The 15,436-nt window shown below is 47.8% G+C and overlaps 1 protein-coding gene across 2 annotated transcripts in view; it reads left to right on the forward strand.

Moving 5' to 3' along the window:
• The window catches only part of SYN1 (synapsin I), a 731,549-nt gene that overhangs the window by 622,291 nt on the left and 93,822 nt on the right, over nucleotides 1–15,436 (forward strand). For both annotated transcript variants that reach the window (XM_069647426.1, XM_069647427.1), the window contains exon 9: nucleotides 6,325–6,399. In XM_069647426.1, coding sequence (XP_069503527.1) covers nucleotides 6,325–6,399 — 75 coding nt within the window. The remainder of the gene's footprint in view (nucleotides 1–6,324; nucleotides 6,400–15,436) is intronic.

Below are 15,436 nucleotides of genomic sequence, written 5' to 3' on the forward strand. Positions count from 1 at the left end.
CTGAGCTGCTGGTAGCATGACACACTGTCTTCCACTGAGCTGCAGGTTGCATGGCATGCTGTCTTCCACTGAACTGCAGGTAGCATGGCATGCTGTTTTCCACTGAGCTGCAGGTTGCATGGCATGTCGTCTTCCACTGAACTGCAGGTAGCATGGCATGCTGTCTTCCACTGAGCTGCAGGTAGCATGGCATGCCGTCGTCCACTGAGCTGCTGGTAGCATGGCATGCTGTCTTCCACTGAGCTGCAGGTTGCATGGCATGCTGTCTTCCACTGAACTGCAGGTAGCATGGCATGCTGTCTTCCACTGAGCTGCATGTTGCATGCCATGCCGTCTTCCACTGAGCTGCAGGTTGCATGGCATGCTGTCTTCAATAAGGCCTTTTGGTGTCTCTATTACTGCATGACATCCTGCTCTGGGCGGACAGGCTCTTTTCCACCTGGCCTCTTTGTGCACATGGTGAGGCGCGCACCGCACATTGATTGCAATGGTTTGCAGCTGTGGATGCCTGCTGCCCTCACGCCACATACATGCAGGTAGTAGGGTGCTAAAGGACATATATGTTGGGTATCAGCGATCAGAGTGGGCATGCATATGAGGTCTTTGCCATTTGCAGAGCCTCAGTACTGACTGACAAGTAATAAGGCTGTCTTTCCGGTAGTAGATGGTTTCAATAGAGTCTTGGCCAGAGTCCCTCGAGCTATTCTATTTATGGGTTAGTTGGACACCCCATGGGAAAAACACTTTTGCAGAGGCTTATTCCTTTGGCACCAACCCCACAAATCTGCACAGCACTTTCTGAAAAGATAATTAAGGCCACCTGGGAGCAAATCGATATGCTGTCCCAAAATGTGCATTTCCGATTCCACTCCTCTGAGGAGACATCTGCTTTCACCTACCGACCGAACAGCTGGACTAAGAGGCACACTTCAGCGAGGAAAACCTGATTTCACTTGTTTGGTGCAAACCAGCCCTGCTCTTGGTTTTCCCTGGCATCATCTGTGTTCCCCCAGGAACCTTTTCAGAGACTTGGTTGGCCAGTGTGCATTTGCAGACCCCCAGCAGGCTGGTTTGGGGACATGGACATATTTTTCCAAACGGGTTCCATTGTTGATCAGACATTTTGTAGGATGCCACCCCCTAGATCCCCTCATCCCCAAACCTTAGGCGGGACTAGTGGGTCCAGAACGGTGTAATATGACAAAAACAAATTCGTGTAGCTTTATTTAAGTCCATGCCCCCCTCCCACGCTCTAGGCAAGGTCACGAGGCGGTGGTTTATATAGACAAACACCTGCCATATGCCTGATCAGTGGCGCCAGTGGGAACAAAAGAAGCCATTTTTGGTCAGTTTCTGGGCCTTATCCCACCTTTCTGCAGCTCCTTCCTCCTCCCTATGGTAGCGTGTGAACCAGAGGCAATTGGCCCTTCCCGCAGGCCCCTGACCCGGTTTAAACCCACAGGCAAAGACCACGGAGCTAGGTTTAACTGCCCCTAAGGAAGCCCAGGCTATGGCCAAAGGTCATCCCATTGGCAAAATGGCTACTGCACGCATCACTCTGCTAGTGCGCCTTGTGGCTTTTAAGTACGTGGTCCTAGAATCTAACCAATTTAAGAAATCAATTAAGCTGTTCTTACCCCACTTTCAGATCGTTAGAACCCCCCTAAAGGAGCTTATCTGAGTGATGATGTTGGTACAGAAGCCGGGAGGATAGCTCAGGGACAACGGGAGCCGGGAGGATAGCTCAGGGGCAACACGCTCGCCTTGGAAGCAAGACGACAAAGTGCAACATATGTTTCATCCCCGGTCCGCGCTTCGAAACCTCTGGGTATTAAGTGTGTTATAAATAACCAATTACAATTTACAATTACAATTTGCAGTTGTATACTAATTGACTTTTTCACAATTGACCTCGGGAGAATTGACCTAATTTAGAAGGTCAATTAGGACATATATGCGGGGGGGGAAACTCCCCGAAACCTCCCACCCAATCCCAATCCAAAACCCCCCACAATCCCCTTATATTATTTTTAGTCCAAAACGAACCCAATACATATATAAAATAACTAAAATAATATAAAGGTCAATTCTGCAGAAGGTCAATTAGGACCACTATAATTAGGTCAATTGTGCAAAAGGTTAATTGTAAAAGGTCAATTTGGGTAATACCCAATTTACAACATGAAACCATTGATCTCCCTTTCTGTTAATAGCTCTATTTTGAATTATAAATACATTTTGGAAATACAATTGACACGTCCTCCATGGTTCCGTCTTGTAACGGGTTTTGTAAGGCACTGTTTTAGGGAATTTGTATTCTTGTGTGTGACTGGTTTTGCAACAGTCCCCTGATGCCCCTGAGCTTAGGTGCTTTACAAATGAAAAAATAAATAAACAAATAAGCTCAGTCTGTGACCTCATCAGCCTTGTGTAGGTGTCCTCCTGAGCTCTGTTTGTATGGCCAATATAGCAGCTGCTTTAGCATGGTGCAGGAGTGGGCAGGAGGCTGCAGGAATGAGGGGTGGAGGCAGACGCAGGCCTCGCTGGGGAGTTATGGGAAAGGCAGATCTACTGGAAAAAAAGAGAACTAGAAAACATTTGAGTCCAAGGTATGCTTACGCCGTGCTCTTATTGAAAGCTGCTGCTGCTGATATTTCTATTTACTTATCTAATGTACCTAAGATATCAGCACATGAGGTTTGTAAAGATTTTCAGTTTTTTAATTGCATGAGAAGGCAAAAATGCATCCAGACATCAAGTGTCACAATTTAGTAGGCCAATGCCTTTCGAGCCGAGTCTGTCTTCAGGGCTGGGACACTGAGCAACATGACTAAGTGTTCACCTAAATCGCGCGAGGACACCAAATTGAATGCAAATATCAGTTGCTCGCTTCCTATAAGAGCACGGCGTGAGCATACCTTGGACTATAATTTCTGCAGTGATTTCTGCACCCTTGTGCCAAAGGCCCTAAGGTATGCTACGATTATCTAAATTGCCTGTATGATAAACTCACACCTGATCTGAAAGCGGTGCCCACCCTAATCTTCCCACAGGCAGATCTGCGGCCACACAAAGCACAGGCAGCAGACCGGGGCATCACACTGGTACTCGGTGCAGCAGGTACATCAATGTTAGCCTGCACCCTCTACACCATGCGCATGGACAAAGCACAGGTAGGATGTGGCTGCTTCTAGGCACTGCAGCTGCGGCCAGGCTCCCCAGCAGCAGGGCAGGTTCTGCTCAGACATGACCCGCAACTATACTACCTTGGTACCTCCCACTCCGGTTCAGCACTGTGATTCCCAGCGTTGTGTTTCAGCACCCTTCCTACTACGGGGCGCATAGGCACCCCTTCCAGGTGTAGCGGGCACTCCCGTGTTGGACACACCATTTTGGGAGAAGCAATGTGAGCAGAATCTTGAGACCAGTGGGGACAGTTTGCCTTTTGCGTGGGCATTTCATCAGCAGAGCCATGGGGGACGTAGTTGAATTTGGGGCATCTGTAAACACCCACCTGGAATTTGTGCAGGGGGTAAATGGAAGAGACGTGGGGTGCAGGGAGATTCCCCTAGCAGTTTGGGCACGTGTGTATGAAGTGAAAGTGATTTGTATGAAATTCAGTGTTCATTTGAAATATTGTTGTCTTGTGCCTTTATGCGCGCGAGGGTCCCATGAGTCTTGAGCAGTTATTGGCCACAGTGAAAGTGGTTCTAAATTACATGACGCGGCTTAAGTGGGGATTGTGTCGATTACATGGAATGGTGAGTCTGTCTTCTGCAAGTCTGGCGTGCTGCACACACAGCAGTCAGCTCTTAGAACAATAAGACACACCCGTGTTCTACCAAACACAAAGGTATGGGATTCTCTGAAACTCCCCAAGATAAGCCCGATTCTGCATGGCATGGCATGGCCCCGCTTCTACAAGGCCCTGCCCATGATTTCCTAAAAGTAGTGCATTTGGGAGAAAAAAAAACAGAGTAAATGGAACGTCTGCAAATACAAAACATGAAGCAATGCAGGACAAGTGGATCTCCCCATATAAATGGCAGAATGCAATGCAAAATTGTGTGTAATTAGGAGTGTGGGAGACTTCTGATAGATTTTAATTTTCTCAAGTATTACTGTATGATTGTTCCCTTTTCAACCATTTATTTTCTCTGCATGTCACCCCCATGTCTAATCTATTTTCGCAATACGGGCATTTTCTCCCTTTTTTCATAAAAACACATTCATAAAAACCGAGCCCAATAAGATTAGTCCAGATAGGCGCTCATCGCCATTTCAAGTCAAGTTTTCGTTAGGACTGTAGCGGACACTGTGCACAATATCAGAGGCGCCTTCTAACGAAGCTGGAGCTCATTGGTGGGGTCGTAGGGTGCACGTTGGATGCAGATGCTGTTGGAGTGTTTCTGAGTAATGGGGTGAAGGGCTATGTAGAATGGAAAGGATTTAGAGGATGGCAAGCTTGCTTCCAGAGCAGTATGGAGATCGATTTGACACATATTGCAGAGTAGAAAAAAAATTGCTCGGTGCAACAAATGTACAAAATGGGTGAACGTAGGAAGGGTGACGTCCACAACTAGAGATCAGAAAGGAAATGCCAAAATATGCAGAAACATGATTGGCCTCTGTGACTCAGATGGTTGTTAGAATTCATGGCAGCCTGCAGGATCATTATACCAGCCTGCACGTAATGCTACTATTACACTTACCGGCAATAAGAAAATGACATAAGTGCATGAATAACCGATTACAGTTCTGCTGTGACGTCGCAATGCCTGCTGATTGGGGCAGCACAGAGCAGAATCCCACCTTCCGCTGGAACATGTAAGTAAAGCTGTGACTAGCTTTTTAAATGTCCTTTCTTCTAAAGCGGCTTTCTGCGACGCATAACAGCTATGCATTTATAAGGGAGTGTTGTTTATTTCTGTGCTGCTGCCATTTAGCACAGGAGAGCAAAAATCTTTCTCCATGTTAGGATTATGTTATACTACAAAACGGCGTTTAAATGCATTTCATATCAGACTGCTTAAAATATCGTTTGCAACACTTTACAGGTGAATTATTGGTGTTTTTTTCTTCTTCATCTAAACATACTCTACATTGATCATTTGTGAAGAAATGAATACCTCTCTGAGTTCAATTACCTCATGGAGAAACTCAGCCTTGGGCCTCATTCCTCTACTTTGCATTGGAACTCCTCTGTGACTCACATTATCTCTGTAATGTACAGTAGGGAGTGCTTTGTCCCATATATCACAAAATCCAATGTGTGCTCTCAAGTCTTGTGGCAAAAATCATAAGCATCTCTATTTTTGATATAGTAAGTATTGAGTAATTTAAGGAGTTCGTTGTCTCCTTAGGATATAATGTTATTGTAATGTACCACTTAAACGTGAGACAATGGATACAATGGTTTTTGTAATGTACCCATATTCTTTTTGCATTCACTTTTTTTGTTATGAAATATAATACAATTGTATTTTTTTTTAAAAGAAACACCAGAACTGTCAATCCCCTTAAGATTTTTAAAATACTTCAGAGTCAAGTAACACAAAATATGAGAAACACTTCATGGTCTAGTATGACTTTGAGACATGACAAAACTCTTAAGCATCAAGCAACACCTGAGCTCAGAAAAACATTTTAGTATTGATACTGACCGTGGGCTCTACGGCTATTAAGCCACTTTAATGAAAATGGCCACCGTGTTGTGATGAAACGAATTTCCACTAAAGGTGTGCTTGGTTACGCCAGTCCCTACCTAGAAGGCAAAGGAGGCCAGTGCCCAAAGTGCCAGCGGGCATGTGCTGAATAACGTCCAATAGAAGTCCTCTTTATAAAGATGTGATTGTAGTTGTGTACTTTCGCCTACGATGGCAAAAGTAAGTGCCCAGATCCTAAGTTGTAAGCAAGCTCGTGTGTGTACTGTACCTCACTATATAAGCACTCGTTGAGTACTTTCCAGCCTCTTCTGATGCAGAAGTTATCCAAAAGGTCTTTCTGATGTGTTTGTACCTATATGTATTTCCTTTCAAGTTCACTGGGATCCGTTTGGCTTCATTTGGCATACAAGCAAGATGAGAGGCCAACATGAGTTTCACACCTTGTGCTTCTTCAGTGCCAATCCATGTCTCTGTGCCATGACCTGAATGACACCCTGTTTGGAAGAGTCTAGTTGCGAGGATCACCAAGCTGTTATTTCAGGATATTGTTTGGATTTTGGTTTGGGTTGCTGGACACCAAGCACGCGTGAATCGCCTCGATCTGTACAATGGTTTTCGTGATGTCAGACTGTTGACATTCCCCCTTCTTTCTCCACAGGAGAACCTCCATGTCAGGCAACTGGAAGACCAACACCGGCTCGGCCATGCTGGAGCAGATCGCCATGTCAGACAGGTACGATACAGTAGACCTTGGAGTTCCCTGTGGTCACCTTCATGTACTGTACTAGTCCCTGCCACCCCTCACCCCACTCCCTGACACATGACCGTGTGTCAAACTTGCTCAGATCACTGCCTGCTTCTTTGCAATACAGCTTCCTGTTAAAAGGTTCATCAGGTCTTCCATTTTGTGTCTGTAGTAAGCCTTTGCTTAACACAGTTAAGGGATAAGGGATATACACATACGCTACCCCAGGGTGATCTAACACTGGAGGAGGATTCCCAAAACCTGTCTGAGTCAATGTAGCCTTTTAGCCTTTTAGGGAAGACTTTTCAAAGAAGACTCAGTTTATCTTCACCCTTTATGCAACTTAAAGTTTGATTTGAAAAGAAGACAAGGGTCCTAGAACAACGCAGAGTAGGGGGTGGTCCATCTTTGGCCAAGCATCTGGTTTTCTGCTGCGCATATGGGATCTGGTTGGTTGCTGAGGCCCCGGCAGTTTAGAGGAATGGCCTGTTATTGTACACGTTCTACAAGGGCAGCGTCTTCAGCTTCCCCCTAAACATGAGACTCTTATTTTATTAGACATACAGTTTTGCAATAATACCACACAGTTCCTCAGTTAACTTGAGGTACGGTCCACATTCCTTGACATCTCCTACAGCTGCTACCCCTGGCTCCCCCTCTGCTTCCCTAGACCTGCCCTTGCTACCCCTGAGCCACTGGACAAAGCGGAAGTGCCACAAGCAGATATCTGTGTTGCACCTGAAAATGCAGCTAAATGTGCCACAGCTTTTTTTATCTGAACTCTAGATCTCGTTAGCTGGAGAAATACCAGGGATGCAGGAAAACCCATGAAGCCGCCATCACTAACAGGTTGGCAGTCCATTAGTGAAGAATGCCCGAATGGTTGGATTCAGAGGCAGTACTGTAGCAACAGGAAGGGAATGAGGGCTAGGTCTAGCCAGCTGGGAATGGGTAAGAGCAGCCTGCAGTACTCAGTGACAGCTCAGCATAAACACACATCTCATCAGTGTTTCTCGTTGTCTGCTTTGCGCATCCAGCGAGCCACTGGGTCTGTGATGAGAGGGGTGTGCCCCGGTGGCTTCTGCCACCCATCCTGCCTGGGCACTGTGTGACCAGACCCAGATCTGTCAGACCTGCATCACAGGCACACCCTAGATAGACGCAAGGTGAGATAATTTACATGAATTTGCCCTCCGCCTTTGAAGTAAACCATCTGTTGCTTCCTCAAGCAAAAACAATATATATTTGGAAGGATAGCTCAGGGGCAACACAATTGCTCTGGGAATAAGAGGATGCAGTGCAACATGGGTTCAGTCCCTGTCCCAGTTCTTAGAAGCTTGACGAGGCTGGCATTAAGCAACATATAAAGGACCAAAGAAAATAATAACATTGCCCTTTTCTAGGGCTGATGGCATGGAGCTGCTGCTGCTGTTTACATTTTAAAATAAATACAAAACCTGCAAATACTGTGACCTGCAACACATCCTTACCCTCTATCTCCCATCTAACAAAAAAGACTGTGGGTTACTTACTAAATGCGCAAAATAGAAAGGTGATGGCTGGAAGGTTTCAATCATTCATAACCACTGGCACAGCTCTGGGCTCCCCTCCAGACTACCATATTTCAGCCTGCCAAGCCACTAGAGGAGGGGAAAGACCATATTCAAATCAGGCTTGGTCCCACCCCAAGAGGGGAAGTCCTGCACAAACTACTAGGTCACATCCCTTCTGCACGAGACCGCATGCTTCCCCAGTCTCGTTTCAGGCTCATTGGGCGTCATCTGTGAGGAGTAGGCTAGGTGTGTATATCCAGCAGGCTTTTCTAGGGGTGATGCTGCTGCTGTTTACATTTTAAAATGTAAAAAACCTGCAATTACTGTGACCTGCTACACATCCTTCCCCTCTATCTCCCATTTAACAAACACAACTGTGGGTTATTTACCAAATAAACCAAACAGAAAGGTGATGGCTGGAAGGTTTCAACTCATTCATGACCACTTGGGCAACTCTCCAGACCATCTTTTTCCTGGTTGGTCTTGTGTTGGTCAGTTGCTGTTTCCCGTCTGTGGCCAGACACTTGGCAGGCACTGAATGTCTGCGCTTTGGGGTTTAGGCCTCTTCGATATGCCCTGTCTGTTTACAGTTTAGCCCGAGTGATGTACAATAGTCCAGTTTGTTGTGTTGGGCGTCTGCTTACATTCACATTCATTAGGTAATATTGGTCTATACACACTGCTATTAACGCCACATATGGTGATCCATTCTTGTATGAAAGGTATATCATATTACAGTGATATCGTAACCATATTCTTAGTGTTCTGAGGAACAATGCTATTTGATGCCACTTGCTGTTTTGTCAAGAGGTGAGAGGTCGTGTGCCATCACTTTCCGGTATGCCACATGGGGCGGGGTCATCAGATGTCAAGAGGTGTGTGATGTCACTTCCGCTACCCCTGGCATTTTGGTCAAATGACGCCCTTTGTGGTATGATGTTTGATATCTGGACAGTAGGTCTGAAGGTTGAGGAAAATATAAAACATATTCAACTGCTTGGAGCACGGGGCTGCAACCTACACCCACCAGATGTTTTGCACTATGGCTCCCATGAATCCTCACTATTGACTATACTAGTTATGGATGATGGGAGTTGTAGTGCAACACATCTGGGAGCACAAAGCTGCAGATTTCTGGCTTAGCGGGATTGGATGCGCCTGTTTCTGTGCCTTCATTTCCTGTCTCACTTCGCATGACAGCAGATAATTGGGGGAGCATGTACTTATTATGCCCTCTGGTCTCTCTTTACTGATTACCACCATTTAAGCAAATGTGACATTCATTAAAAAAAGTGTAAATATAAGCGCACATGAAAATAACGGGGGTTTAAAACTTTCTTTGTGGGACATATTGTAATTGTCGTGAAAGAAGATATAGATGTGGTTGGTTAACTGATGCTTTGTCTGTGCTTGGCATAAAAATGCTCGGGTTGCAGTTTTTATCACCAAAACTTAAGGTCATGTAGAAAACGATGGTTAGAGGACTGAGCCATTTTTTATTAACAGCGTTCCATTTAAATGATCCCTTTAACAAAGAGTTGTAGGTGCGGCAGCAACGGGTCCCTGTCTGCTGGGCTAGTGGAGAGGTCTGGGGGGCGGATTCATCTCCCGGCTCCACTGGGGGGTTGGGAGGTGACAGGACAAGCTCGCCAGGGACAGGACGGGAACAAAGCCTCATGCCTGGAACCAGCAGCACCTCCAGTAAACACACTGGCCCTCATTACGACCCTGGCGGAAAGTAACTGACCTGACCGCCATAGCGTAAATAGCGTTTCCGCCATTGCACGACGGAGTAAAGTGCGGCTAATTCTGACCCATCGGGCACTAGCACTACGCCATGGCGGAAGTGCAAAGTCCGCGATGGCGGAAATGTCTCCAAAACGCCCCTCACCGCCGTCGTACGGCGCCCTAGGTGCAATTCCGCCACCCATCATAGCGGTCACCGTAATGAGCGGTAATCGCAAAATACGGTGACCGTAAATATACGGAAACGGAAGTAAAAACATGGGCCCGGAACGGGAAACAGCACGCCGTACACCTATAAAATCAGAATCCCAACACAACCATTAAAAATCCTACCCTGAGACACATCCCAACCCGTTAGCCACCCTAGTGAAAACAATCAAAATGGGAAAAGTTGCGAAAAAAGCGTGCGACCGCAAGCGGCAGGTCCACTTCTCCCACGAGGAACTCACCGTGCTCACAGAGACCCTCCAGGAGAATGCTGCCGTCGTCTTCTCGACGCAAATGACCAGGACGGCACTTGCGAACAAGAAGGCCATATGGGCCCTGGTGGCACAGCGGGTAAGTGCGGTGGGGACCGCACCCCGCAACCCACAGCAATGCAGAAAGCGATGGGACGACTTGCGGATACGCGTACGGAGCATACTATCAGCCAACCGTAACATTGCCACAGCTACCGGGGGAGGATCGGAATCACCCATCAAGTTGACCCCCTGGGAAGAAATCTGTGCCTCCACCATTGGAATGGAGAGTATAGAGGGAGTCGGAGGGATGGAGAAAGGAGTGCAGACATCCGAAGAATCAGGTAGGTGGGCCAAATAAAACAATGCTAAATCCACAATGTCCAATCATGTGAAGTACCATGTGTCCACATAGTGCAACAGAAACACATGTCCAGGAGAACGTCCACATACATTGGCCTGATAGCGCACTTTAAAAGTCACATTAAATACATAAATAATTAAAAATCCTAAAAACACCCTCCACACGTGCAGCATGCACACCCTAACTGCAGGCTGCAAAACAACTGCATCCTCAATCCACACAAAAATGAAACCACCTCCAAGGCCCTGACCCAAATCACCCTCAGGTACCACCCCAATGCATGTGATACATTGCCATTCCAATTTCCACAGACCCATAAATAACGCTCGCCCTCCTTTACTCCAACACAGGGTCCGATTCAAACGACGAGCTTCAGGACACCCCTACCAGCACACCTTCAAAGAGGGCCAAGACCAACGGCCAAAGACCCTCCACCTCAGCTGCACGGATCAAGACACGGCAGCAGAACAAATCAAGTGGCAGCACACAGGAGGGGACTTCAACAGGCACCCCAGCAGCCAGCATGCCCACAACAGCAGCACCACAGGTCCCCCCAATGGATGCCACAGAAGGCACTGCTTCTGGTGGCAGCAGCACCATAGGTGACACTGCATTAATGGCAGCATGCTCCGACACAGAAAACGGTGCTGTCGATGTAGGATCCATCCATGACCTGTCTCAATCCCCCTGTTTGTTTCATCCCGTACACCATGAGGATACCACGCAGGGGCACCCACAAGACGACGACTGGCCATCCCCCACAAGCCCTGTGGCAAGGCAACATGAGGTGATCAGCCCCTCTGTGACACCACCGCAAATGGGCATGGCCCAGCAGAGGCAACAGTCCCTCGACCAGGTGATCGTGAAACAGCAGCAACTGGCCACGCTCCTCAAGGAGCATGCTGATGAATGTGGGGGTACTAAGGCAGCCATAGAAACATCTACTGAGACACTTAGGGCAGAAATGGAGAGAAGTACAGAGACACTAAGGGCACAAATGGAGAGAAGCACCGAGAGCCTGAGGGTACAAATGGAGAGAAGCACCGAGAGCCTGAGGGGGGAACTGCATGCGACGTCCAAAGACGTATGTGCTGAACTTGCCGCTGTGCGCCGTGTGCTCACTGAGCTCTCACAAACCCTTAGGGACATGCATGGACATGAGCAGGCAGAGACATCATCCGTTGCAAGTTCCGTCCAGGGCAGCCCCCAACGTAGATCTGGGAGGAACCTGCGCTCCACAGGCAGGGGTGCCCCTGATACCCGGAGAGGGGGCTTGCAATAGCGTCTGCCCACTGACAATGAGCATCTTTGGACACTGGTGTTCGGGGGGGAGGTAGGAGGGTGGAGGGGGTGTGTTGGGCTTTCTTGGGTGGCGGGTCGATGGGGTGTGTAACATAATTTCACATATGCTATAAACATTTCACATTCATCCAATGAGATGTGTGGACATTGATCTTTGTGTACGAGGCCTTTATAGGCGTACAGTCCATATTGTGCATGTTCCAGACACACACAGTGCCACAAGTCCCGTGTCCATGTATCAGCCACCAGGCGTGAGTGCTAGAAGCATGAATCTATGATAATCTGACGAATTTCACGGCCCTCCTGTGCCTCGCGGACTCCTTGAGGTGCTGCCACATCCCCACCCTCATCATGACCATCTTCAGGTGCTTGCAGTTCTGCGTCAGGGGGAATGGGCACATTTCTACGTACGCACATGTTGTGTAGCATGACACATGCCATGACCATCTTTGCAACCTTCTCATGGCGGTACAGGAGTGCCCCGCCAGACCTGCTGAGGCAGCGGAAACGAGCCTTCAGTAGGCCGAATGCCTGTTCTATGAATACACGGGTACGTGAGTGGGCATGGTTGTAGTCCTCCTCATGCTGGTTCTGTGGGTTCCGGAGTGGTGTAAGGAGCCATCTCTTCAGTGGATACCCGGCATCACCTGTATATGGACAATAAAGGATGTTTGTGGAATGACATTGCTACGTACGCATCCCCCCCTTCCTGCCAGGTCATTGCCGCATCACATACCCCACATTATCATGCATGAAATGAGACTCACCGAGTAGCCAGGATCTGTTCCTTGCGTGTCGCTCCATGTAGCGTGGTATTGTAGAGTTCCTCAAGACCATAGAATCATGGGTTGATTCAGGAAATCGGGCACAACAATGTGTAATGATCCTGTTGGAGTCACACACCATTTGTACATTAAGAGAATGATATTGTTTTCGGTTGCGGTACTGGACCTCCATGGCATGTGGGACAACCAATTCCACATGGGTGCAGTCGATGGCACCAATGCAACCCGGTATGCCGGCAAGTGCATGGAATCCCACTTTTGTGTTCGTAATTTCCTGCTCCGAGCGTGGTAGAGAGATGTAGTCGTCTGCGTGCTTCAGGAGGGCATCGAGCACTTGCAATAGTGTCCGTGACAACAGTGGCTGTGAAATGCCATGCAACTGTCCGACTGTGTGCTGGTAGGTGCCTGTGGCCAGGAAGTGTAGTACAGACACCACCTTCAGTAGGGGTGGGATGGCGTTTGGGCTATCTATCATGCTGACAAGGTCAGCGTGTGTCATGTCCACAATGGCGGTTATGGTGTCCCGGTCCAAACGGTAGAGGGTGTGGATCTGCTCATCAGTGAGGTTGAACGGATGAGTTCGGAGGCATGGGATTGCGGGCTGCCTGCGTGGTGGTAGTGGCTGTGCTGGTGGGCCTTGCTGGCCCTGCCTTGCCCTCCTCCTCCTCCTGCGTCTCCTCTGTGCGGCCGGTTGTTGTAGTAGTTGGTGTTCGTCTTCTTCTTGAAGTTGGAGTACTTGCAGTGCTATCAGGTCCCCCAGGGCCAACATCGCTAGTCCTGCCGGTAGCATTTTGGAGTGGGTGTGGTTGTGGGAGGGGGTTGGGTGTGCAATTTATGTGTTTTCAGGCAGTATAGCCTCCACCTGTGGTGATTCATTCCACCTGTGCAAGCTGCAATCCCCTTTGGGCGAGCACGTCCCGCACACAACGCTGCAATTTGACGCATGGCATCTTGCTATTACAATCATGTATTTAATCCCGATGGCAGTGAAATATTGGTTCATTTGTTCATTCTGCTATGGTCCCATTGTTTCACATACTATCTTTACAGTCGCGAACAAACTTGTGAAGGGTCAGTGGAATGTAGTACTCGATTAACGGTGGACCCTCATGCAGCACTGTACCGAGGTTCACCGACGGGCGGGGTGTCCCATTTGTGAGTGAAGCCCACAGGTCTGACTGCAGATATAAAGTTCTATTGTTTAATGTCCTTCGGACAGGGGCCATGGCGAGAATGCAATGATTGATATGAATAGTATGGGATGCGCAATAGCGTAGTGGACGATAAGGCCGGACGTTCCCAAATACATGTTACTTCACAACACTGGAATTCCGGGCTGGAGCACAGTGGATTTTGCAGACTGCATTACGCACAGACTCAATGGAAATTTCACATGTTATGTGAGTAAATAATCAGGCGTTTTCATACCGGGATGAGGGAATGATGTATGGATGCATGGACAGATGATTTAATTGAGAGTTTGCCATGTGCATGGCTTTTTGGAATCTATCCACTTCCCCTGCGCTATGTGATGCAGAGCTGCCATAGTGGGACCATCGTCTATCTGCCCTTGTTGAACCCTCCCTGTCTCGACGCGCCTTCAAACACTTGTGTCTATGCACGTTACTAATCCCATCTAATGGATTCTGTTTTAACAGACGCATGCACACAAAGACTCGTTTGTAATAGTGTTTTCACCTCGATTTATATAGTTATGATTCGCAAGTGATTTTTGGAAGGGAATAATCCTTTTGAGTGGGCTAGCATGCAAATGGCTGTAGATTTAGTGTGATCATTGAAGTGAGTAATTCAAATGAAGTTCTGATGCCCATACTATTCTTTTTCATTTCATTTGGGTGACAGGTATCTCCTCCCCTTTTGCCGCTGCCATCTGTATGCCACTCCTGCAGATGGCTTTTACTCCCGACACCTGCTGCTTCGTGTTAATCAGTGGAGCACCATTACGATCTTATGGGACGATCGCCAATGGGCCACATGCCCTTACGCAGTACTAGTGGCTAGGAGCAACATATCGACCTTTCAGCTGGACTAGTGCCTACCTAATGGGACGGCCCTGCGGTTCTCGGCGCTTCCATGTTGCCTTTTTGAACGTGAATGTGTAGCCCCTGTGTACCATGAAGGAACAGGGCGTCACACAAGAAGAAGCTGGTCATTTATTGCGGATGCAGCCCACAATAATGAAATATATTTTGGAGTTCATGACCTAATAGCTGTATGGGCTTGGTGATTTTGTTGTGCATTAAATTTCTATTATGATATTAACCGTGTAGCGTTATTCTTTGCAAGTAATGTAGCATATTCCTATTTGTGGAGCGATGTATTGTGAGAAGATCTGCATTGGGTTCCGGCTTCTGAGTATAGTTGCGTGGTACTGTACTGGGCGCGTTTGCCTACGGAGCCCAGTGAGGTCAGGGATAGGGGCTGCCATTATGACTGTTTTAATGATGTCATGCTCAGGGGCGGGGGATTAGCTTTTGTGTAACAGATGCCGGTCAGCCAGGTGGATTGGTGGAATGATGTGATTATCAGAATATGGCTGGTCACAGGTGCCTGTGTTTGCGTGCGTTTCTTGGAGGGAGACTGAGGTCATGTCCATTGGAATAGCTTCTGTATTCGTGCCATCTGTGCCCTGCAGCTCCCATTGGCCCCTCTTGAGATGAGCCTGGCTGCTCAGTCACTCTGCCAACTTGTGTGGTACATGCTTATGCTGATGGTTGGTTTGTTTACTGGCAAGTGTACAGGGCTGGTGCAGTCTCCCTCAGGATACTGCTTTGAATGTTGCCTTGCACTGGTGTC

Source organism: Ambystoma mexicanum, chromosome 2q (genome assembly GCF_040938575.1).
Source record: "Ambystoma mexicanum isolate Mex_15411 chromosome 2q, UKY_AmexF1_1, whole genome shotgun sequence".
NCBI lineage: Eukaryota > Metazoa > Chordata > Amphibia > Caudata > Ambystomatidae > Ambystoma > Ambystoma mexicanum.